Here is a 24,009-nt window from a genome sequence, read left to right as displayed (position 1 = left end):
TGCATAAAAAGTTTTTTTTATTATTATGTCATTGTATATGTGAAGGCAGTACAATGCATTCGGCATATATTTATTGCTGTTCAGTTATACATGTGCAGTAATTGATACTGTCATAAGACATGTTTAAAACAAAAACTTTATTAATTGAATATTTATGCAAGCCCCCTTGAAGGAAAAATATTCTCCTTGCCAGTAACAACCTCTCACCCCGACCAATCAAGCCAACAATCCAACAAACAAGAAGAGACATACCCCAAATCTTTGGTCATTTTGTACAAGCTCCCAACACTAATTAATTAAATATCGCCAAAAATAGCCATTTCTTCTCTCTACTGAGAACGTTCTTCACAGGAAGACGGTGGGGGGTAGCAGTTAGCCAGGCGGCCACAGCATCTGACGGCCCCCAATAACGTGCACGTGCAGGTGATAGACAGACTGAGATCCATCCGGTCCATCATTGATCACTGCGAGATAACCCACACACACACAAGACTGATCCTTTACCATATTCAGAAACATATACACACCCGTAAACATACATCAGTAGACACGTAAAACTATTCACCGCCACAGCGATTCGATTAATTTGATGCACGCATCGAAAGTCCTAGAATTGTAATAATTGATTAATCAATACATCGTTGAATCCCAATTAAACAGATTTAATATATAGTAGGGGTATAATAATAGTTTAATTCATAATTAAACCAATTGCTAAGATCACAATACACCAAAGCACATGTGTAAGTATCGATTATTTGATATTAATATATATACATTATGTATCAGGATCACATAGTTCTTCCCACCACTTGATGCTGCTGCAACTAATGTTCAAAAAGGAAATTATTTAGTTGAATCAGAATCCTGAATAGTGAAAAATCATTCCATCACGAGCAGGGCAATTGTTATACCCCAAAAATAGAGTACAGTATTTTGCAAGTACACATGGGAATATAGGTATCAAAGATGTAAAGAGAATGGTACACTGAAAGTATAAACATTTATGGGAAGTATTTCAGCAGCGTTAAAAGGTTTCATTCAACTAAGTGCCATTTACTAGAAATATTTTACAAGAAGAAAATAATAAAACCCATCTATGCTAATCACATGAATGTTCAACTGCATGGGCCTGGTAATGGTCTCACACAGCAGCTGCAAAAGAAAATATTTCGAACAAAACACTTAAGTACCACAATTATACCCCAGAGGTAATTTTCCTAACTGATGCCAACCAGGTACTTTCATGGTTATGTAATGAGTTGAAATAATTGTATTTGTTGATGTATGAAATGTCTCTTTACTCACCAACTCTGTACCCATTATCCAGCCCTTCCTTCTTTGCAAGGGTTTTTGCAATGAAGAGAAGATGGCCCAAAAGCTGCAAAAGACGGATATAACAGGGGCAATTGAATTTTCACTTAAAACTTTCGTGACTGCAAGAATTTATATTCTCTGGTTCTTTCGGTAAAATCACGTAGATAGAAAAAAATATGATAATTATGAACTTTATTTTTAGAATTGTATTATTATATTTTTTTCTTGACAAAAATACACAGGCAATACATGACCTCATTTAATAGTTTTCACAACATAATTAGTGAGTGGTATGAGGGAGACCTGGGTGTCTTGGCTTTGTGCCTGGCTGATGCGGGGAATGCGGAGCTTGGGGATGACGAGGAAATGTGTGGGAGCCTGCGGGCTGATGTCGCGAAACGCCAGACACTGCATTCACCAACAGGACATTTATAAGTCAACGCATTGACAGTACAGCAGCAAACAAAATATATGTTTAACATATCAGAATTTATAGATATTTCTCTTCCACACCAGTTGCACTCTTTTTATATGCCCACAAATCATGTATCTATCGAACCAACTTTCTTAATTCGCAGAGCTGTGACCATCTGAACTACGGGAAAACACACATTTAAAATAACATTTTCTTACATGTGTAGTAGGTACAAACTAGAGGGAGACGTATCTTTAGAGGCAACACGTTTATTTTACAAATAACAATACAGAACACGAAGGGGTACGGCCCCTTCCACTAGGGAGGTACATCCTCCTCACTGGCGTGCCGTATACACTCGGGACCAATCTATATAGAGTCCTCTGCTATCAGGGTCTAGGGGAGGCTACACTGACCCGACCCAGCCAAGGTCCTCGGGTCCTATCCGCCGGGCTGCTCGAACCCGACCCAGCCAAGGTCCTCGGGTCCGGCTCCGGCTCCTAGGTCTTCAGGGCAGCTTCTTGATCTTCGAGTGGACGACAACTGCCGGTCCCGTTCAGGGGTCTGGCTTTTATACCAAGTTCCTGGCTCACTCCACCCCTAGCCATTCCTCCCTTCTAGAACCATCTAGAGAGGCTTGGAGTGTGACTTTATCCCCCAGCCCCCCTCTTGGGGGTCTGCACCTCTGGTCACGTGCGACCCTGGGGGTTACCTTGGCCCAACAGCCCGACTCATCTCCATTAGCCTCCCTTCCGCCCCCTGTTGACCGGGGGCCGTTACTACAGGCTACGAGTCGTGACAATCGCACACAGCGCTCAACGATGCCGCGACACATGCAGTCATTGGTGTCCAGGTTCAGCTTGAAAGCCCGGTATAACCATGGGTGGGTGGTTAACTGGAATTGAACCCAGGTTCCAAAAGTGTCAGCTAAATGCTTGACACTATTTATTAGTCCCCCAGAGACCACAACCTTGGCAGATGTTCAAAAAAAGTGTACATTTACTGACCTTAAAAATCATCACTATTTTTGTTACTCTAAAAAGTGAAATTTAATAAGGCTTTACCTAAACCAATAGAAAATAGAAACATTCTGACTTGGATTATGCTGAAGAAGCCTAACGTAGTTTCAAGCAAAACTTCGTATCAAAATTGCTACATTTGGTTGTGATAATTGTTCAACTTACCGACGAGCTTAAATAATAATAATGATCGGTGTGCTTAACGCTTGTACACATTACTATTTGTTTGGCGATATAATATGGCCTAACCCAAGAATCAATTATGAATCAGAAAATAGAAAAAAAAATGATAGCATGGCTGATGATGGTGATAAACCAAAAACATATCACAGCAGATACTACAATTCAAGATTTAGCAGACACACCATGTCGTCCTCATGTAAGATGTCAGCCGGAATCTCTCGGCTGATGATCTTGGAGAAGATCGTCGGTTTGTTGATCCCATGTTTCTCCCATTCTTGTGCAGCCAACTTAGCCCTGGTCACCTCGTCATGGCCGGGCCCCAATGTAGATAGTCCTGCTGCCTATGTCAGGCACCATAGAACCAACAGGCTAGCAAGAATTAAGGAACGTTACAAACATACATCAATTGCAATTAAGCAAATAAAATATATTTAAATGTCAAACGGTGGTGTAGGTGTCAAGTCATGGGGGGAGGGGGGGTGACCCCACGATTCGGGGTCACGATTCGATTACATAATCAAATACTGTAACCTGTTTTAATTTGTAACAATATCCTCCCACTCATGTCAAAGTTCGGTAAATGCATAAAACTATCACATAAGTTATGATTATTATGGACATGGCCAAAGACTTCAGCAGAAAATTATTCAGGATAATCCACAATTGTTTGCACTTGCTACTTTGACAACCAAGCTTGTGTTAACACAAACTTAACTCAGCTATTTAAGATAAACCCATGTTGGAGTCATTCCAACACATTCAAACACACCTGCAGACTTCTTTTCATGGCATGAACTCCCCAGAGATGCCCCCCAACAATAATCTTAATTCACTTCGTCCACTTAATCAGCCCACTCTCAAATCACTTCTTTCTGCGCTGTGACCTTCTGTGGGTTATCACGTTTCTCAAGGGCATCCAACCCTCTCGTTACTATTTATAAGGCTATATTTAATCCTATCTCATCCGTCACTTTTACTTACAAATAAGCAAGAGCCACTGGCCCAAAAGTATGTTATTCACGGGAAAGGTAACTGCGATCATTAATTTGACAATAAAACTCTTGATTCATTCACACAAAGTACCCGTATTAGTGAATCGGCTGCACAGACCAAAGCATCACATGACAATAAGTTACTTGTTGCACCAATTCATTGCATGTATCATACATTTTAAAAACAGTTCTCGACAAAAGGTGAACACAAAGATCCCCCCCCGTATAGCCTGTAACAGAGACTGTTGGGGGCAAGTGCTGATAACGAGCACCTATGAAGGCCGGCAGTGTGGCACGTGAGGGGCTGGGTGGCCAGCACCACACACCGCTACGCCAGGTACTTATTTGAGGCTGAGTCGACCTTGAGGGGACAAGACCGGTTCAGATAATCGTCACTTGGTGTTGGCCGTGAGCGGGAATCGAACTCGGGTGGCCGGGTTCGTGGCGCAGCGTAGCGCTAACCGCTCCACCACCGCTCCCCGCACTCACAAACCCACACACGTATAATCCACAGACACAACAATTAACGTGACACTGCACGTAGAGCGTGACCTCTCCCTGTACTGGACGCACGTGGAACGGGCGCAAGTTGACAATGTCCCCGTTTCTCTCGGGGATACCGCGAGCACCCACCCCCAGACTGGGGTCTACTACGCCTCTGTGGCTTGCACCTCTTTGCGTGTCTGTACCTCGTGTTTCTAGTCGTGTATGTGCGCGCGTCTGTTGGGTCTACAGATACAAACAAAAAATATTGTTTCCGGAGCTCAGCACCGGGGGATATCTCCGGCTCAAATTCAGCTCGGCCGAACACTCTGCACAGCATGTATATGCCACTTGCTCAGTCTCTGTGTGTCTCTCTCTGCGTGTCTCTCTGTTCACGTGCGTCTCGCCCTTTCGTCTCGGTGTGTCCCCGTATATCTGTTAAAAGTCCCTGACCACACGTATGTTAGTTACCCCCCGCCGCCGCCGCCAGCCCGTCTGACATCTCTGCTCACTGACAACTTCCACTCAGGGAGGGGTGGGTCGAGAGCTCACCCGGCAAACACCCAAGGCGAGGCCGGGGGCTCTTGCTGCCCGGGGTCCCGCGGCCAACACCATGGCCAAGGACACAGCGACTCGACTCAGCCCCATCTTCCGCTCCTATCACGTTCACCACCGCGGCGTTTCTCGCTCGCGCTCGTTCTCCCTACCTAAGATGGCCGACGTCCGGTAGCTTCCAATCAGTGGGAAGCTACCGGGCGTCGGCCATCTTACGTGGGGAGGGGTGGGCGTTTCAGTAACGTCAAATTCTTGGTTCTTTCGGTAAAGTCACGTAGAAGGGAAACAATAAAATAATAAAAATATAAAACAATACAATTTTCAGGACGTTTCGATTTCAACACAAGAAATCATCATCAGGTGTGAAAACCACAACAAGAACATTTGAAATAAAAATTGTACGTTGTCAAAGTCACGCTTGCGGCCCGTAACACCGCGTTCAAGATCCCTACCTAAGATGGCCGCCCTTAGTTACCTCTAATCAGTTGGAAGCTTGCTCCGTTGGCCATCTTACCTGGGGGTGGGGGGGCGAAATAATCCCTCCCACCGCCCTTCCCTTGTACATTTTCGAAAGCATTTGATTGACGTCATCAAAGCCTCACTTTGCGGTAGGTGCCCCGCGTAATATATATCCCCACCTAACATGGCCGCCATCAGTAGCTGCCAATCAGTGAGAAGCTTACTCCGTTGGCCATCTTACCTAGGCGGAGGGAGGGGGATGTGGGGAAAGACTCCCCCCCAACCGCCTCCCCCGTAGATTTTCGAAAGCATTTGATTGACGTCATGAAATAGACACTCGTGGTCGGCACCCCGTGTTCGAGATCCCTGCCTAAGATGGCCCGCACTTATTAGCTGCCAATCAGTGGGAAGCTACTCCCGTCGGCCACCTTACCTAAGGGTAAAAGCTCCCCACCCCCCTCCTCCCCACCCCCCTCCCGGTGACTTTTCGAAAGTATTTAAGTGACGTCATGAGAGGGACACTCGTGGTCGGCACCCCGCGTTCGAGATCACGACCGAAGGTGGCCGCTGAGTTTGAAAGGGATGAGAATGATGATTGTTACGATTAATACAAAAAAACACACAAAGCTTGTTTTTGGAGTTCTAATTTGTGTCGTCGGCGAGCGATTTGAAAGGTAAAATAGTTTGAGTTTTTTGTTTATTTTTACACCCCTGCAAACGCAGCAGAATAAAAGTTTGATTCTGTTGTAAAACGCATGACGTAATGTGTGAGAACCAAACGCGTTTTTTAAATATATATTTCGGTGAGGATTGATTGCAAAGGGCTCGCCGTAGCACGCGTAACGGTGTTTCGGTGTTGTTGAAGGCAACGTGGGTGTCGTGAATACTCCGCTTCTAAGCTTCTCCTAGGTCGACTCGGCCTCAAATGAGTACCTGGTGCGGTGTGTAAACATCGCCACGAGGGAGACGAAGGCGCTCGCTAACATCGCTTGCCCCAACAGTCTCTGTTGAGACTACACGGGGAATCTTTGTTGTGAGTACTGCACTATTAACGATTGCTTACCCAGACATGCCTCGCCGCATCTCGTAACTCTTTTTTTCAGGAGGGTTCTGTCAAGTTCTCACAGTAGGAGGGTACTGCATAATCCCCTGTCAGTAATTTGCTGTTACATTTTATACTTTGGATATGACGCCGGCACACAATGACCTACTCCTACGCACTGCAGTGAAACTAAATAATACTTCACAGCCCACCTTGAATCCACTGCCGGACGAAGGTTTCTCTCTCTCCGCGCCTTGTTGATCATGGGGATTGTTTGACCATACTTTACGTTGGTCAGTGCGGGTCGGTGAGAGCGGGTAGCATAGATGTGGCAGCATAGAAGTACTGTATCGCAATTGGGGTTTTTTTTTCTGCACCTTCTATGGGGTCAGCAGTATTTTTGTTAAACACCTTTGGATCCCCCCCCGCCTCCCTCTGATCCAGGTTTCCACGTGCAGTCGGGATCCATGATCATTGGGCATGGAGAGGCCTCGGGGCTACGATTTGACCGCATTCCCATCGAGCCTCTTCCCCACCCACTACAGCACGGGGCCCGCGGCGGACCATCGCCTCACGCCCGGCACGTGGGCCCTGCTTGGGCCCGTGCAGAGGCAGGAGACCCCGGTGGATGAAGTGCGCTCCACGGCACGTCCCTTAGACGAGGCGATTTTATCATTGCACGAATTTTTGTTGTTGCATTTTACTTAGTTGCATTCCCCCGCACCTGCGATTAGCACGGTTGGCTAACGTACGCAGAAGTTAAACATGCTGGACATACGTCTCTACAAGAGGTCAGTCCTGATACGGCTGAGATCTTAGGTTCGAATCCAGCCAGATGCCTGTGGTTAAACAAAGTTTTCCATTGCAGTGAGTTATTGGTGGTATCAGCTGGGACGCCAGTGACTGCACGTAAAAAAAAAACCACCGTATGAAATGTGTTTCTGCACTTAATTTGGCTACATTGTGTGATTGTTGTGACAGTACAGCCCCCGACTTAGGTTCTGTGCTCAAGGACAGATCGATAGCTCAAGCTCCCTACATATGATCCCCCACCCCGCTTTTATTGTCATAATGTCACAACTCCTTCCTGAGTTACTTGAGCCATATCGACAAATAGTTGGTGGCTTCTCATTACCTTCCTTAATTTAACACGGTCATCTTGTAGTATGTGTCTATGTTGAACTTCTTCCGCACCGTACGTAGCCAACCGTATTCGTCAGGTCATTCGTATGCCACAGTCAATTAAAAAGACAAGTCTCACTGCACATCCGTTTAATTCGGCATAGCCCATTGCATATCCTTAAAAAGCAGTATTTCTCCAGTTTCTTTGGAAGAGGTCTGAATAGTTAAATGAGGTAAGTCTGTAGTCCACATTATTTAATCGACGTCAGTTCTGACTAGGTTGAATCTTTAAACTAGGTTTAAGGTTGTACGCCTTCCGGGGTCCTCTGGCCTAACACTGTTTTGAGACTAGGCTCAAAAGAAAGCTGCTCTCTGGTGTGGACCAATCAGTTTCAAAGACAATGCATATATTATTCTTGGTTCTTTCGGTAAAGTCACGTAGAAGTAGAATAAAACAAAATAAGACAATAAAATTCTCACGAAGTTTCGGCCACAACACAAGTAGCCTTCTTCAGGTGAAGGAACAGAACTGTCGGGATGACAGCGCTTCATTGAACTTCTTCCGCACCGTACGGAGCCAACCGTGCTGCGTTCAATGAAGCGCTGTCGTCCCGACAGTTCTGTTCCTTCACCTGAAGAAGGCTACTTGTGTTGTGGCCGACACGTCGTGAGAATTTTATTGTCTTATTTTGTTTAATTGTTTTATTCTCATTCTACGTGACTTTACCAAAAGAACCAAGAAGATGAATCCTTGCAGTCACTAAAGCTTTAAATCGAAATGCATATATTATCAGAGTGTTTTTTGTTTGCATTCTGACCACAAGTATTGTGGTTAATGCAGACATGATTCCTTGTAAAAGGTTCAGATTGGTGTTTTAACATCTTAAACATCTGTTTTGTTGCCAAAAAAAGGGGAAAACCTATTCTCATCGGTTGAATCTCTACATAATATTAGAGGTGGCTCTTTAACGCCTTACCCTTTCAACCTGGTCAATGTCACTCCGCTTAATTTCACCTCTTTGTGTTTGTTTTGTGCTTTGTCTATATCGGTGTGTGTATGGTTTCATTCATAGCGATTAATGTTTTTGCTGTCTAGGTAAATTTAAACTGTGGCATTGACAATTTTTTTGCCTCCATTGTGAGCAGGGCCAGCAGCCGAGATGGGTCTCTCAGAGACGCCACGGAGTCGAGTGGGAACCCGTAGAGCCAGTGGCGTTGCCGTTCCTGCCTCCGAGTGAAGGTAACACAATATGGCGGTGGGGGAGAAGCAACCTAATTTTCAACGGAGCTCAACCCATTAGGACGCACAGGAACAATTCACCATGCCACTGCACCATTGTTCTCGCCCACCAGCCTTCATCCCTTCCAGCGACATGTTCTGTCAAGTCTACTTATCTTAACGGTTATGATGATGGCTTTATCCCGTGTATGTTCTCTAATACATGTGACCCTCTATATACCTCTCATTGTAACTCCAAGCATACATCTCTCCATGCTTCGTTATGTGCTATTGATATTTTGTTTCGTTTTATTCATTAAAGGTTCATGTGTAATAGCAAGTAGTACACGTTAATTTTATATATATGTATGAGGACACACACATTGGAAAGCATTGCAGAATCCATTCACGCTTTTCTTCAGTGTTCGTCATGCAAAAATTATGGTTTATGATTATTGATTGCTTAGCCCGTTGTTGTGGTCACACTAGAGTTTGTTACACTGTTTATGATACTTGGTGCAAATAATTTGGAAGGTGGAGTAAAAAAAAATGTGTTACATTAAAAAAGTCAAAAAAATAGTTATTCTTATATCTCCATTGTTTTATTTACATTTTAATGAAGGCCGTGAGAAGGAGCTCTGATGTGTGGGATATCCGATCTGGCCTCTCACCACACTGCGTGTGTCGTCTGGCACTGGGAAGTGTGCACAATCCCAGAATTCATGGACGAGCGGAATGAGGAAATGATGGGGCCAAGAAAGAGAGAGGCCTACCATGCTAAATCGTACAAGTTCATCGAGCAGGTAAATGTTTTTTTTAGGAACACTGTCCCTGATCTTCAGTCTCTCATTACGAATATGTTCAAGAATATATTTTTATTTGTACCATCTCGTTTATTTTGTGTCTCTAAAGTTTTATTTCGTCTCATTTGTACCATTAGCCTCTATTTTGCCTTATTTATACATAATCTCCATATATATAAAAGGCAAAGTTGTGAATATATGTCTGTTCAAAATGTTTAGCATACTTCCCGACATGCAATAAACTAGAAATTTGCCATGTGGGTACTTTCCAGATTGTACACCATGCAAATATTATAAAAATACACTTTTTTGGGGGGGGGGAGCTCAATAATGCATAGATTTTTTGCACAGCAAATGAGCTGTGACGTCAAATCTGTCACGTGACCCGCGCATGTGGAAGCATTACGCATTGTAGTGTAGTGGTGAGCACACCGCGCTACGAACCCGGCGACCTGAGTTCGATTCCCGCTCACGGCCACCACCACCACCGGTGACGATTATTTTAACTGGTCCTGGGCCTCCCCTAGCTCGACTCAGCTTCAAACGAGTAACTGCTGTGGTGTGTGAACATCGCCACTGGGGGAACAAAGGCGGCCGGGCGTGGTGCTGTCACCCACCCCCTTCATAGGTGCTCGCTAACAGCACTTGCCCCCTACAGTCTCACAGGCTACACGGGGTTCTTTGTCTTTATCCTGTGTGTGTGGAGGGGGGAGGCAGCGACTGCGTAGCGATTCGCGCGCTGTGCTATGAACCCGGCGACCCGAGTTCGATTCCTGCTCACGGCCACCGCCGGTGACGATTATTTTAACTGCTCCTGGGCCTCCCCTAGGTCGACTCAGCCTCAAACACATAACTGGTGTGGTGTGTGAACATCGCCATTGGGGAGACAAAGGCGGTCGGGCGTGGTGAATCCAAGTCTCGGGCGAAGCCGGGTAGTAAAGCTAGTATATTTATACACAAAACTTGATGCATATGTAAGGCTTGTGAGAGGACTTTTGCCAAGGAGATGGAATGATTAAATCAACTCGACTATAGGATTGAGCATGGCGAATGATTACGAATGTAAAAAAATTGATGATTCGCTGTATCGTTACATGCTTAGTGCTAGCACCCCACTGCCAAAGCAAGCTCTTGATTTGAATTGTTCGTCAGCATTTCGCGAGTCACCGCTAACTATGTCGTCTCTGCAGATGAGCAACTTTTTCATGGATCATCCCCGTGATGCGTTCCTGTCCATGGGAAAGCTCCTGGAGCCCTGTTTCAACTTCAGCAATGCCAAGGTGAGCCTAGCTGGATCTTTGTGGCACATTTCAATATATATGATAATAGCTCTGATAACAGTTTACCTGTACTGACCAATTTGGTGAGGTATGGTTAAATAACCTCCACGACGCGCATGATTTGGATTCGGCCCTTATCCATAAATAAATTGATTAAAGGGCTGTATATGATTAAGGTTAATATTTACTCATTTAAAATATGGTTCATTGATGGTTAACGTGTATCTTTTTTGTTACAGCCAAAGGCTGGGGAGCAGGTGACTGCTGGACGCATGTTGAGTTACAGGAAGTAGGTCACAGGTTTATTTTACCGGCTGCAGCTGACTTTTGTCACGATACATCGATCGCTTCATCGATTAAAATCAGTTCTCACAATCATCCAACAATTGATTTTCGTTTTTTGAGTTGAAAGCGGTATGATTAAATCCAGTAGTAATAAGACGATTATAAAAATATTCAAATACAGACGTCCATGATGAGTAAACGCTCACAACCAACCGACCATTGGCTAAAATACTTTCCTGAAGAAAAAGTGCAATTTGGAATGGGTATTTTTTTGGAATATGTTTCTTCATATATTACTCGTCCTTGTGCAACTTTTAGTTCTCAAGTTACAGGGGAAGGCACGACAAATATTTTTTTCCCATAAAACGGTGGTAAATGTATTTTCATTGGCCATGCAATAAGAAATCAATCATTTTGGCCAACACTGGTGACAGCTTCTGCCGCGTCTGGCGGAGTGCAGGGAGAATAAGCGTGAGAAGATCGCTCACCTCCTGGGCGACGCTCTCTGGGAGGTGCCACACCACGTCTTGGCTGACTGCCTCCGTGAGGAGCTTCGGGAGCGCCGGGCATGGGAGCGTTTCGATGCAGCGTGCACGGGCGGTTGCCTCCACTACCACCCGCCATTGGGGGCTCGCAAGCATGGGCTCCTCGTTTACCCATCGGGCAGCTGCATGGACACCCTCTGTATCCTGAGTGCAAGCGTTCTTTGTTCATTCGGCCTCTATTGTTCGTCGCTTGGTGATCAAACAACAGGTTTTTTTTTTTTTGCAATCTCAGAGCTGAAATAAGCCAAATGAAGTGGAAAAAACGCATTTAAAATTGTGGGGGTTATGTGTGCACATATTTGCGGACTGGACTGAGACTCATCGACTGACTGAAAACTTATATAACCTCTTGCTGCAGTAGCTCTCCTGCTATATTTTCCTGCCTCAGCAGTTCTGTTGTATTTTTTCACATGAAGACAATTGCTTGTGTTGCGATCGAAACGGCGCGATTTTGTATTATTTTTCTATCTACGTGACTTTACCGAAAGATCCAAAGAGTAGGATTCCTGCAGTCACGAAAGCTTCAAATCAAGATTAAAAAAGAACTGTCAAATGTCAAGCCGGGACCGAACCTAGTTTTTTTTTTAGGGCAGCTCTTCTGTTTCCCCAGCGCTCACAGACATTTAACAATCAATGATCAATATCTTAAAAGCCACGTTTGAATGTTCACTTTTCTAAATATGCTGCTCAATAACAGTACGATCTGTTAAAAATCCCTTAATATCCTGGTTCTCCAGCATTTCAGACGATTGCGCAGAAGTGCGAGGGGAAAGCATGTCGATCGTCTTGCATCAAGACGCTAAAACCGTCCGTGAAGTTCCATCTCGCAGGAGGCATTCGTCAGATCAGTACCAGTTCTGTTCGACAAGAAGGTGAGACTTCCATTTTACTTTCGTCACGATTCATGTGCAGCGGCTTTTAAGTCGCGCGACGGCATCGATGATAATTGCGACCGTGGTAAACGTGGAACTGAGCTTAATGAAAATAATACTATATTTACAACTGGGTGACAGCGCGTTGACAATACATGTCTCGTCATGGGCAGGTCAGCAAAAAGTAGAGGCATACAAATAGTCATCGGAAATACAGCAGTCTTCAAACTTTCTAGTGTACACGCACTGCTCGTGCAACACAATCCTAATGCAATTCAAATGCAAGTTGGGTTCGCGATGCCTATATGTTACCCTATCTGAAATGTGACCGCAGCTCGAGATGCTGTCCAGAAAAAGTGGGCGATAGGTAGTCGCAGGCGAAGGGAAAGAGGGAAGATGTGAGGTGTAGGCAGCCACAAGACAGGGAGGCAAAGGAGACGGCGTGATCATTAAGATCGTAACTACTCGCCTTCATTGATTTGATTAATTGTCACAATTAAAGGTTACGATTAAATTGAAGAATATGTTGTAACTGGCGTTGTTAGTTGGCAGGGGTGGCTGGATGAATCACATGAGCCCATTGCCAGCAGCGATTGTGAATCAAAAACACGAGTTCTTAAACGCAATTTCTGCATAATGTTGCGTGAACTTAAGAGTTTATAAAAATGAATCGACACCTTACGACTCCAGTGTCAAGGTGAGAGTGAAAACGCTCCTTAGAGAGAGCGTGAGAGAGATGAGGAAGGCCTTCAGACTTAAATAGAGGAAGAGTCTTGGCAGTGGGACTGTAGGCTTGCCACCTGTCTTGGTTATCACAGCATCATCCTTTATTTTTTAGGTAGCTGCTGCCCTGTGAAATCTGTCGGTCTTCTCTGGATGTTAGAAGGATTCCATTGGATAAGAATTTTAAAAAACAGAAGTGATATAGTCATCCTCTCAGCCGATAAAGGAAACACTACTGTAATTATGGATAAAGATTGATACAACAACAAAATCCAGAATCTGCTCAACGATGGAAGTTACTCAAAAATTTAAAATGACCCAATAGCCTAGCGATAAAAACCAACAAGATCATCACAAGTTCGACCTCCCTAATTGACCCAAATAAACGTCCCTCCCTAAAACCTTCTGCTGCAAGACCCCCTAGATTCTATGGTCTTCCCAAGAGTCATAAAGAAGGCACCCCACTACGACCCATCGTATCCACGATCAACTGCCCTACCTATAGACTCGCCCGTTTTCTGTCAGATACCTTGCTGCCTTTCACTGGCAAGACCGCTTCAGCAGTACCTAACTCAGCCCAATTGGTCTCTATGGTCAAAGACGTTGTACTGTCCCCTGACGATATCCTTGTCAGCTTCGATGTGGTCTCTTTGTTCACCAAGGTCCCAGTACCTGATACCATTGAAATAATTGAAAATTTGGTCCAACATGGACTAGACCCCGATACACCTGCACTGGTTAGGCACTGCCTCAACAATACCTACTTTACTTGGAATGGCTCCTTCTACAAACAAAATGAGGGTACCCCCATGGGGATCCCCCTTGTCACCAGTGATAGCCAATATTTTCATGGAGAAATTTGAATCAGACGCCATCCAGACTTCCACCCTCAGACCTTCCCTGTGGAAGAGATATGTGGATGACACTTTCGTCATTTGGCCACATGGCCTCCCAGCTCTGAACCTTTTCCTACACCACATCAATTCCAGACATCCCGCCATCAAATTCACCATGGAAGTGGAGAAAGATGGCAAGCTACCATTCTTAGATGTTCTGTTTGAGAGGAGACCTGATGGCTCATTGGGGCATTCTGTCTTTAGGAAACCCACCCACACAGATTCCTACTTGAAACCTGATTCCCACCACCACCCAGCCCAGAAGAATTCTCTCATCAAAACTTTATACCATAGGGCTCTTTGCATTTCGGACCAACACCACCTGACCAGTGAATTAAATCATGTACACCTGGCCCTCAAAAGGAACGGATACTCTGACCGTACCATCCGCCAAGCTGTTTCTCCCTCCATACAGAAAAAACCACTTGATACTCCGGTCAAAACCATCACACTACCATATATAGCAGGCGTTACTAAAAAGATTTCCAAAATTCTAAACAAACACAAGATCCACGTCCGGTTCAATACAGTACACAAAATTCGTGATCTGATCCCATCCGTGAAGGATGTCATTCCTAACTTACAGTACCACGGGGTTTACAAATTGAGTTGTACCTGCAGTGATTGCTGTATCGGGGAGACAAAGCGACATGTCTCTGACCGAATTTGCGAGCACAAATCAGATTTGAAACACGGCAGAACGAATTCTTCTGCCGTAGGTGATCACTGTTACAACGCTGTGGGTGATCACGATATAATTTTCTCCGATACCAAGGTTCTTTGCAAACCCATGGGTTTTTATCAGAGATTTGTTCACGAGGCAATTCAGATCTACAAACACAGACACAATTTCAACCGAGAAGATGGTTTCAAATTGAGCAACCATTGGAAAGATGTTCTAAATCGAACCAAACATTAAACTAATTTTCAATGGTACAGTATATTTTTCAAGTAGTGGTACCCCAAACTTTCGCAGCTCTTAAAAATTCCCTTTTCACACCATCAATAGATAAACTCCCCCTCCCCCCCCTCGCCAACCGGCATGTTCACCCGCATGTACACCACCTCTACACCGTTCATCATGCTAAGTCTGCCAATAAAATGCTATTTTTTATGCTAATTCCTTTGTCAAGGCACCTTGTTTCCTCGCACACAGCTTAAAGGTCCGCGGTCTGAGCGTGGGCTGTTTTTCACTCCAGCGCTGTCCTCGAGACAGTCTGCTCCCTTCACCTGATGAAGGCCGCTTTTGTTGTTTTATTTTTTTACCTACTACGTGACTTTATCGAATAGAACCAAAGAGTAAGGATACACTCCTCAAGAGTCTTCATCCCGTGATGTTTCCCGGTTTTTTTTTTCCTCCCGAGTAATGGACAGCCAGAGCGAACAGAATTCCTGACAGCGGGGAACTGTAACTGAGAGGGATCAACCTCTCATTGACTTTGGAGGTGGGGTGGTGGGGATGATTTCCCGCGTGCAGTTTTTGTTGGTGTTCGGTCGGATTACTTCTGCGGGCTGTGGAAGACCGGTGGCAAGCGTCCCCTGCGGCCGCAGTGCGTCGAGGTGGTGCAGCTGGAGGAACCCGCAACATGTTTGACCGTCAGGTCAGGCAAGGGCTCTTGGTTAGGGTATCACGATTCACTCCCCCAAGTCATGACTCAAGAATAGATTTGTTTGTTTCAATTGTACTACTACTACCTCGTTTGGATTTTCCATCTCCCGATGTTGTCCATGTCGTTTGCTCTTGTTTTGTTTGTACTTTGCCTGTTTCGTACGTTTTGCCTGTGTCAATTTGAACTGTTCAGTTTGTTCTGGCTATTTTTGTACTGTCTCGTTTGTACAAAACCAGAGGTCAATTATAATTACAATTCCAGAAGCATTAACTGATATGACAGTGAAATTAACGGACACTACGGTGACATTGTTAGACAAATAATTTGCAATTGCATTTCATTACACAATTACAATTGGTCCAGACAGTTGGATGACCCCGTCTTGACTGTGACCATGAGTCCCAGACCATGGAACGTATTTGATCGACCTGCCAACTGAGATCTATTGTAGGAGGCACTACATTTCTCCACTTGGCATCTCATTAAACCACCGAATGGATTGCCAAACTAGACGTCCCATTATAAGCATCTCCCATTATACGAAAGAAGAAGATTACAATTGTCATTAACCCCAGGTCTGGTTTGTCCTGGCTTTCTCATTGGTATTTTCTGTCGCGTTTTGTGCAATTTGTTAAATTATCCCAAATGTATATCCGTGTATAATTTGCACAAAATCTTAACTAATTGATTCTTACGCACACGATTTGATGCCTGTATAATGAGCACATGGATCTATTTTGACCGACATGCCTTATGATTACATCTGTGTTACACCTCCATGCGTCATGAATAACGATCGCGTTGTGGCTGCTTGGTTTGCAGTCCCCACATCCCCGGCGAGCTGCTGGTTGCCAGCGAAAGTGGCAGCGTCTACCTCTGGGTCGCGCAAAAAAGGCAAGAGGGATAGCGAATTTCCTTTGGTGATTGCTTCAAAAGCCGGAACGATAAAGTTTTTCTCTTTTCGTCGAGTACCATCTAAATTAACGTTTAATTATGATTAAAATTATCAATAATTATTGATGATCCACTTATCAGTTTACTGCCATAATTTGAGCGTCCTCAAGGCATTTCTTTACGATGTGCTCGAGATGAGGTTTTGGATCATTGAGTAATGTACCCTTCTGTTTTGACACTTTGTGAGTTAACGTTTATTTTAACAGCCAAAATTATTTGTAATATATGTTCGCGTTAGACCATAATGCTCTGACCAAATCTGTTTCATTAAGACTCTATACCACCCGACACGGCCAAATTATTTAACTGTTACGTGTACGAGCATTTAACATTGTTTGAGCTCACAAGTCAGATTCTGACTGCCTGTATTGTTTTTCTAACTTACTGGATATTGCCCTGATGATGTTTGATGTAGTTTCAAATTAAGTGACGATCTTGTTAGGATTGTTTATCAACTTACCGGCGAGCGAGCCGAAACAAGAACAATTGGCGCCTTAAACACTTGCACACGTGACCATTCGTTTGGCTGGAGGTTCTTGACAACACAGACTTTCTCAATTAATGCAATTTGACACCTCGAATGCCGGGGTATGCAGCTTATCCGGAGCGCATTGTGCGATTGGCAACTGTGTCCCCTGTCGGGCGTCTCGCTCGGCAGCAGCCTGCAGTGCGTGCGGAGGGAGACCAGGAACCTGCATTTTGATGCAGAATCTCGGTGGCGCTGGTGCCACTTCACCGCTCACCCACGCGTCATCACATACGCCGACCGCACGGGCGTGGATGCCACCGACGCCAGGGTCAGCATGGGGTTTCATTAATGTTTTTTTCCCCCTCCCAATTATATTACATTTGTGTTGTCAGCATCATGTCCATGCAGATGTAAAAATGTTCACCAATTGGAACTCTCGTGGCTGGTAATTAACTCCTCTCAATGACTCCTCCCTCCATGTTGACAACTCGGTCTACCAGACTTACTGTATCATCTCATCCATACGATGTTCAACCACCACACTGCAGGTCAAGACACTTGTTGTCTGTTTGCCTATTCCCTCGTACCACTCAACTTGGAAATTCCCTCCCATCCTCTCCTTTTCCCAAGTTCTTAATAATATTCGTCAATTAAATCATTTTATATTATTCATTCAATAGCCTTGTCTGTTTGTAGCCATTTGGTATTTTGGGCTTGTGCTTAGTAACCATGATAAAAAAAAGACCAACCACTTTGTGCCGGAGAATATCCGCAGAAGATGACATCACAAAACTTTCTAAAGTCACTTAAGTAGGTCTCTATCTATCACTTAGGCTGGATTTAACAAAGTCAAATGAAAATGTAATCAAATATGATGGATTTTTTCTCATTGGTGACTGGACTTCGGAATTCCAAACAAAACAAAAGTACAATTTTGATTTACGTATTATCTCACCGTATCTCAAAACGCTGATTTAATCATCGTTGGTTGTCTGGGTTCACACCAAGGATCTCAGCAGTGTTGGCTCAAGGCCCTGACACAGTACAATCCCAGTCAGCCACTTGGCCACCCAATAGTGATTTCTCAACCCTTGTGTTCATTATTACTCTGCTGTGCGCGTGGATTTAAAAAGCGGTTTTGGAATAACCTATTTTAGTTTTTTTTGTTCACGGTGCCGCACCGGCAGATCGGTCGAGCGGGAAACACATCGCTCTTCCGGATCGGCGAGGCAGCCAGATGCCAGCAGGGAGAACGAGTCGTGCTCAGCCAGCACCTGGACCCGGTTAACCCTTTCCACTTCTTGGTGATGACACAGGTTAGAGGCATGCGCCCCGGTCAGTCCGTGCAGGTGCTCTTCACCTGGCCAATCGGAGGGGCCCGGCACCAGGCTGCAAAGAGTGGGGAAATTTAAAAGGGGGGTAGGAGGGGGAGATTTCCATTTTTTCCTTGCACCAGGGCCCTTCATACCACGATACAGCACTGAACCAGCCATCCCTTTACTGTGACATTCAGTTAAATAATACCAACATGCAGTAATTTGACGAGGCGTGATTCTGACGTCAGAAAATACACTTGTCAAATTGCATAACGTTATAGTTTGGACAATGTTCAACTTACATATGTTTTACCCTTCTATGAAGTTGAGTTAAATGGCAAAGGCCATTCTCCATAGAACGGGATTTCTGATATGAATAAGGGCCATGGCCCAAAATGTCGCTTATAATATTCCCTTCCTACTGCGCATCCATGCCACTGCCGTCGGCAGTACTCGGCGTACCTCATGGACGAGCGGCTGCCCATTCTGCCCATGCTGCGCTGGAACCACGGCCTCTCCTGTCCTCCCCTGTTCGCGCACGCCACGCATGGGCCCGGCCACGGCATCAGCAGCAGCACCGCCTCCGGGGGGCAGCGCCAACACCTGCTCCTGGGCACGCAGAGGAAGCACGAGCTGCTGATGCTGTCGTACACGGGTAAACCCAGCACGCACGGCCCACCCTGCGCTTGTGTTTATAGTGTCTCACGTGTCTGTATAGTGTCTCACGTGTCTGTATACGTAAATGTGGGGAGCGGTGGCGTCGCGGTTTGTGCACCGCGCTAATCACCGAGCGACCCTGGGTTCAATCCCAGGCCACGGCAAACGTCGGTGGCGTGTGCAATCTGAACCGATTATTCGGCCTTCAATTATTAAAGTGATTGATGCGGTGTGTACACTTGAAATCTGTGGAAGTAAAGATGGTTGAGTGTGGTGCCAGCCAAGCCACCCTCTGGTTCGCTCTGCTGGTTTAAATGAGGCCCTTGCAAACAGAATTTGCTCCAACACCCTACAGAGGCTACACGTGGGGTCTGTCTAACTGAGTCTGCAAGTGAGAGCTATCCACTCACTCAGTGCTTGGGTGAGCAAACGCCACCATACATTAAACAGGTGCTGTATGCTATTGCGAGGCAACGTGGTGGGTAGCAGAGGGAAATACAGCAAAATGCATAGTTATACTTTACAATGCTCGCACACCAATACTGCCCACCTCTACCAACCTGCGCTGATCAGCGTGAAGTATGCTCAAAATAACCCTTACGACCCACACGGCATGGGCAGGCCCTCATCCAGCAGTTGATAGACATAGGGCTGTGCGTGTGCATACAACATATCAATATGCTCATACATTGCTTATGCACTGTAGGGATGGGTTCCCGATTTTTGTATGAATCTAAGATCCAAAAGTTGTGCGTACATTCAAAATGTTGCACGATCTGAAAAAAATAATTGTGTTCAATTTATAAGAATGTATATGATGTCACCGGAAGTGATTTTTCACTTGCACGACGTTACATCCGTGCAGGTGTCGCCACTTTGGTTTGCATAAAACTGTGTAAAGTGATTGCTTAAGGGAACAGATCTGACAAAAGTTCGCCGATTGTTGCAGAGGTTCATGGATCAATTCCAGCGGCTGCGTTAGCCATAGAGATAAGCACCATCTCCACATTGGACGTTTATGAACTCGTGGCGTCGTTCGCAAGAGTGGGCTATTGTGTGCTGGCATCATAGTCCAAACTTGCCCACAAATTGCTCAGTTGGAATCAACACAGCAACGACCACCCCCTACTGCGAAAACCTGCTAGTACCCTCATGAGACTTGGTGAGGCTTTCCTGAGTAAACAAGCGTCCTTGTCCTTGAAAGTTTGAAACCCATCCCTAAGATATGTTTTTTTTATTGTTGCGTGTTTTGCAGGTGGTGGTCAAGAGCCGTGCTGCACCACCTCGCTGCCTCGCAAGCTGGCGTGTGCAAGCGAGTGGCTGGATCACATCCGACCACTGCTGCCTAGACAGAAGCACCTGCTGCGGCGCAGACTGGAATCCGCAGGCGCAGGTCTGTGTGCGCATGTGTACAACCCGTAACACCTGGGTGTGTCCCATGTCCTCTTGCCAGCAAGCCTTCGACTGCACATGGCCTCACAGTGCACCGAGCCTAGAACAAGCGCTGTGATAACGTCATCGCCGCTTAGTGGCGAATGGCGTTGTGCACACGTGTGTGTGTGTGGATACACGTGTTTGTGTGTGCGATGTATATGGGAGCTGCTTGAGCGTAGTGGTTAGTGCATTGCGATGAGTTTGATTCCCAGTTCTGACTAACATCAGTGGCAAGTGATTTCTGAACCAGTCCCTGGGTTCCCTGCAATTTCACCGGCCGCACTCAAATTGAGATGTGAATTGCAGTCACAACTCCCATGACTGACACAGCATAGGGAGGCCTTCATCTACCAATGGATTAGCAAAGGGCTGAAAATGTATTCATCTTTTTTTTTATTATACCTTAAATACTATTACCAAATCACTGGGAATGCACCTGATCGCATCAGACCTCGGAAACCTAGCAAGATTAGCACGGTTGGCTACGTGCGGTGCGAAAGAAGTTCAACATACATAGAGGGTTGAGCTTGAATGAATGACCACTATGCTTGACAGGTGCTATAGGCTATTTTGGGGCATAATTATGAGGAGCAGAAAGTAGTGCAGAAAAATCCATAGATGTGCGATACTATATTCCCATGTCTTTGCTCGCCTACACTAACCAGTGTGGCGATGTATGTTCAAATACGCCATATGACCCGCGTGCCATTGAGAAGCCCTTCTAGAGTGACAAAGTGCTGCACATTGCACCTTTAAAAGGCGGCTGCATATAAGCGAAACCTCGCGTGTGGGTGCGTCCTTTCACAGGGGTGACGGCCATTCCACACCAGGGCAGCTGTGGCCGCCTCACGGTGCTGCAGCTCTCCGTAGCCGGCGACATTTTCTACCAAACGCTGCGGCCCGGCGCCCCTGGAACCGCGAATGCTGTCGACTGCGCGACCGAGCCACCCTCCGCGACGCACCATGCCGCCCCACCTGACCCAGCGATGCTGGCCACGCCTCGCAGGGTCTTTCCGCCACCGAGCGGCGGCACGGAGGCGCTCGATTCAAGGGGCGACGGGAGTGGCTCAGCGGTCGCAGAGAGCGAGACAGGAGGAGGAGGAGGAGAAGTTGCCTCTGATGGAAGTGCGGATCTTCTCAGATCAGAAGTGAAGCGCTGCCAGCGGTGGGCTTCCGGCTTCCTGTTGCTGCAGCGGCGGGCGGCAGGCAAATTGCCGCCGCACCGAGCCAGAAGCAAACAAGTAAAGCTCTTCCGTCACCTGCATCGCCGGATGCCCGAGAAACCGCCTGACTTTAGCAGCTCCGTCGTCAACCTGGTGCGAGCCGAGCTGCGAGCCGGAGTGGCGACGGGCGCGGAGGTCGCTGTCACGGCAGGCAGGGGCAGCACCGAGGAGGAGAGGAGCGAGGAGGTGCAGGCGCAGCCTTCGCTGCAGCTGCTGCTGCCTGTGCTGTCACTGCCACAGGAAGAGGAACCGGTACTATTCCCCAAGCCCGTGGTGGACGCGGAGGCGAAGGACGAGCTGAGCAGCCGCCTGACGGCAGCATGGCACGGCGAGTGGCATGAGTGGTGGGAGGAGAAGCTGGGCATAGCGTCCAAGAGGAGGGCGCAGGACGCTAGACAGCGCCGGAGGGTGAAAAAATTGCGCGGCCGACGCCACCGACGCCTCCAGGGCAGCTACTCCTCCTCCGCGTCCGAGTGGGCGACCGAATTCTCTGAGACCATGAGCTGCTCTGGGAAGAGCTTTACTTCAGTTGACCTTTTCTCTGAGTCATCGCACACCAATGAGGTAGAATTGGATGCTGACATCTTGCAAGGTCATTTCACAGATGACACCCGAGTCTCAGCTGTGAAGGGTATCGACTCTTCGCAGCACTCTCTCTTTGAGGATGACGCACATGTAGCTGCCTCCAACTCAAGACCCTCCTTGTTGGGGGCATCGAGCCAAAACCTTCCCAGCTCCATCTTGAAGAAGAACCCTTCCAAGACGGCTCAGCACTCGCTCGCAGAGACAGCAGTACAGGACAAAGCAGAACTGTGGACGAACACGTTCTTTGGAGAGAGCCTGTCGCAGACGTCCCAGTCATCCACACCCTTCTTCTCCCGTGCGAGGCGGCCGGCTCAAGCCTCTGACCTGCAGAGTCAGTCCCAAAAACCGTTGCCGCCTTCGCTCAGTTCCCTCCAGAAAGAGCCCTCCTCGTCCCAGCACCTCGGACCAGCGCCGGGCGACAGCCTGCAGCGGGAGGAAGAGCCCTCGAGTGGCGTGGACGGCAAATCCCAGGAGGGTCATGCCGCTGTCTCGCGGCCGGCGAGCAGCAGGCTACTGCCGTTTAGCTTCTCGTCCCAGCCGTCAGGAGGCTCCCCCATGCCATGGATCGTCACCTCGAACAGCCAGGGCAGCTCCTCGACGCCACTGCCACAGAGGCCATCCTCGCAGTCGGTGGCCTCCCTGGTCAAGAAGAAGAAGAGGTTCACCATGGGCTTCTGAAAGCACGGCCAGACCAATGCGACGTCGTGCACTGTCGGCGCGCGAGACCATTTAAGGTGTGATGTCACTTTTGTAAACACGTTAAATTCGCTCGCGCGTTAATGCTGTGCATTATGCCTACACGATCGTTGGTTAAACCGCGGAGTTGAAAAGTTTACACCTAACAGTCTAACTCAATAAATCAATTATGAATCCTAGCCTTCTGATGTTAGTTAATTACCTGCATGTTTCCTGATGTCAGATGCATTCTGGGTCATGGTAGGTGCATGTACATATTTTATTTAAGAATTAAAATTATGTTTATACTAAAAATTAAGCGTGCATTTCTTAACCACATCCTGTGTTTACAGAGTTTCCGTTGAGATGTTATTATGATGTTACCGCTAAGTCGTTATGATTTAAAGGATGAGGATTAGCCTTCATTAGGCACTTAAAATGCCTCCATTTCTCACAGTGCCTTACAAAGCACATACCAGGAAACTGAGGTAACCATGGCAGAGGTTAAACAATGGATATCATACATAGCCTGCACATTGCTGAGTAACCCAAAGATGATCTTTTGGCCTTTGAAAGCAGGCACTGGGGGAAGATACTAGGAATTTCATAGCAATTAACTTGAAATATCTAAAGAGAACGTGCTGGGGGGAAAGCGTTCTAGATGTAATCGAGACGAGGAGTTTGCAGTTGGTGGGGCATCTGTAGATGGTGGAGGAGGACAGGTTACAGGGTCAGGCATTGGGAGTGGCACCTAAAAGCTCGGCGAACAAGGGGGAAGACCTCGAGCCCGGACAATCGCGAAGGTGCGATCGTGAAGGGCCGTACGCGAAAGACCGGTGTCGACTTTGCAACGGCTCAAGGGTCTGGTGGAAGGAG

At 46.5% G+C, this 24,009-nt stretch overlaps 2 protein-coding genes across 8 annotated transcripts; one reads left to right on the top strand and one right to left on the bottom strand.

Moving 5' to 3' along the window:
• LOC116941955 (putative HIT-like protein Synpcc7942_1390) lies at window positions 1-5,133 on the bottom strand. The gene is made up of 5 exons (XM_032953385.2): window positions 4,962-5,133; window positions 3,117-3,275; window positions 1,621-1,725; window positions 1,309-1,381; window positions 1-464 (listed from the first exon to the last, which is right to left on the bottom strand). The coding sequence occupies exons 1-5, from the start codon at window positions 5,055-5,057 to the stop codon at window positions 373-375; spliced, it is 525 nt and encodes a 174-aa protein (XP_032809276.1). The 5' UTR covers window positions 5,058-5,133; the 3' UTR covers window positions 1-372.
• A 794-nt stretch (window positions 5,134-5,927) lies between these two features.
• TAF1C (TATA-box binding protein associated factor, RNA polymerase I subunit C) lies at window positions 5,928-23,448 on the top strand. 7 transcript variants are annotated; one of them, XM_076066837.1, is made up of 16 exons: window positions 5,928-6,097; window positions 6,323-6,456; window positions 6,910-7,110; window positions 8,734-8,827; window positions 9,509-9,609; window positions 10,800-10,889; window positions 11,129-11,178; window positions 11,635-11,858; window positions 12,457-12,591; window positions 15,688-15,811; window positions 16,643-16,714; window positions 17,433-17,571; window positions 18,431-18,559; window positions 19,010-19,214; window positions 20,472-20,609; window positions 21,458-23,448. In XM_076066837.1, the coding sequence occupies exons 3-16, from the start codon at window positions 6,946-6,948 to the stop codon at window positions 23,134-23,136; spliced, it is 3,345 nt and encodes a 1,114-aa protein (XP_075922952.1). In that variant the 5' UTR covers window positions 5,928-6,097; window positions 6,323-6,456; window positions 6,910-6,945; the 3' UTR covers window positions 23,137-23,448. The 7 variants fall into 7 exon arrangements, with proteins under 7 accessions (XP_075922952.1, XP_032809271.2, XP_032809272.2 ...); XM_032953380.2 differs by lacking the exon at window positions 6,323-6,456; XM_032953381.2 differs by lacking the exon at window positions 5,928-6,097 and having other exon boundaries at window positions 6,104-6,456; window positions 17,436-17,571.
• Window positions 23,449-24,009: the final 561 nt, after the last annotated feature.

The sequence above is a fragment of the Petromyzon marinus genome, chromosome 13 (assembly GCF_048934315.1).
Source record: "Petromyzon marinus isolate PM22_M1 ecotype Great Lakes invasive population chromosome 13, UKy_Petmar_22M1.pri1.0, whole genome shotgun sequence".
Classification (NCBI taxonomy): domain Eukaryota; kingdom Metazoa; phylum Chordata; class Hyperoartia; order Petromyzontiformes; family Petromyzontidae; genus Petromyzon; species Petromyzon marinus.
This window is presented reverse-complemented; position numbering and strand designations above follow the sequence as displayed.